Genomic DNA, 1696 nt, shown 5'->3' with positions numbered 1-1696 from the left:
AATCCAAAATGGCGAGTAGAGTCGAGCAGGTACGATGTGACGGAGAAACCCCGCAACTGTAGAAAATGTTTCCGTATGTGAAGAGTTTGTCAAAGAAATAAAGACCCTGACCCATTAAGTTGTGGTTTTTTTTGTTTTTTTGTAAGAAGTTCGTTTGAAGACGATGAACTCGTGATTTGGGGATTTTCATGTAAAATGACCCACGTTAACATTACAGCTGTGTTTTCAAATGTGTTCATAGAACACGATATTTAACATAATTTAACATGACTCCAGCAATAAATAGAGTATTAAAATAGTGTAAATGTTAAAAAAACAACACCTCATAAAGCGACATTTCCAAGCCATGGGACCTTTAGCCGTTGTGTTGTCTTCCCGTCGACCAGCGGGGCTTTTTAATGTTTTTGCTGTTTTTTTTCCAAAAGATTTTTGATATTTTCTGCGCTTATTGTCAGTAATTTTAACTGGTGGACAACATGAGGGTCAAGACAAGATGGCGTATTATTTGTTTTATTTTAACTCTTTCTTTTCATATTCGGCCCTCAAATGGTCAGATGATAGCGTCTGAAGCAGGAAGTTATTTGTGTTTTTGTACATATTTCAATAAATAAATAAATACATGAGCCAACATTTATTTAAAAGGCCAAGAGACTTTTATTTGTTGGACATTACCTACTGGACAAAAATTACCCACAGTATCTTTATGTGTTGTTGCATATACAGTATATAATGTGTGTATATATATATGTATGTATGTGTATGTATGTATGTATGTATGTATACATACATACACATATATGTGTGTGTGTGTGTTTGTGTGTGTGTGTGTGTGTATATATATATATATGTATGTGTGTATATATATATGTATGTGTGTATATATATATATGTATATGTATATATATATATATGTATATGTATATGTATATATATATATATATATATATATATATGTATATGTGTGTGTGTATATGTATATATTGTACAATATATTGTACAATATATTGTATACAATTATTTTTATTAATCTTTATTGCACAAAAATGAAAAAAGTGTTTCTCACTATTGTGTGTATATGTTTTTTCATTTTTGTGCAATAAAGATTAATAAAAATAATTGTAATAGAAAATAATAATAATAAAAAAGCATATAAACGCTACCGTAGGGGGCAGCGTTCGCTTATTACATTGCTTCGCCACCCGCCATTACAACAAGAGAAGAAGAACAAAACGGAAACTACGCAATTTTCGCGCGAAAAGTTGTCCTCGGTAGTTGATCGCCGTCTGGAGAGTTTCTGTAATATCTTCCTTCTTTCGATGCTGGTTTTAAATCAAAGCAGATAAACGGACACGCGCAGAGGTTTTCTTTTAGTACTATTGATTATATTACTGACTGCATTGGTGTACCCGAGCTCGTGCTGCAGTTAACGAGGAAACAGGATGAAGTATTTCACCAGGCTGAGAGTCCGAAGAGTGTACAAGTGGCGTGGAGAGCCTCTAAGTTTCAACAGGAAGCTAAAAACTTATGAATATGGGTGAGTATTTATAGCAGCTTTGGGTTTTTGGAGAAATATGACATTTTGCAAAGGTGGGGGAAGTATTATGATGCTTTACTGCAGTAAAAGTACTAATACTACGATGTTACTCCTTAAATTTCCGCCCAATAAAAGCGCTTTTTTTGTAATTGCCAGACTCAG

At 33.3% G+C, this 1696-nt stretch overlaps 1 protein-coding gene across 1 annotated transcript in view; it reads left to right on the top strand.

Annotated features, from left to right (window-relative positions):
* The first annotated feature begins 1177 nt into the window (after positions 1 to 1177).
* LOC117950785 (origin recognition complex subunit 1-like) overlaps positions 1178 to 1696 on the top strand; it is a 16962-nt gene continuing 16443 nt past the window's right edge. Inside the window, exon 1 of the mRNA XM_034882125.1 lies at positions 1178 to 1534. Coding sequence (XP_034738016.1) covers positions 1440 to 1534 — 95 coding nt within the window. The 5' untranslated portion in view covers positions 1178 to 1439. The remainder of the gene's footprint in view (positions 1535 to 1696) is intronic.

The sequence above is a fragment of the Etheostoma cragini genome, chromosome 9, assembly GCF_013103735.1.
Source record: "Etheostoma cragini isolate CJK2018 chromosome 9, CSU_Ecrag_1.0, whole genome shotgun sequence".
Lineage (NCBI taxonomy): Eukaryota > Metazoa > Chordata > Actinopteri > Perciformes > Percidae > Etheostoma > Etheostoma cragini.
The sequence above is the reverse complement of the archived record's forward strand: the minus strand, read 5'-3'. Positions and strand labels throughout refer to the sequence as shown.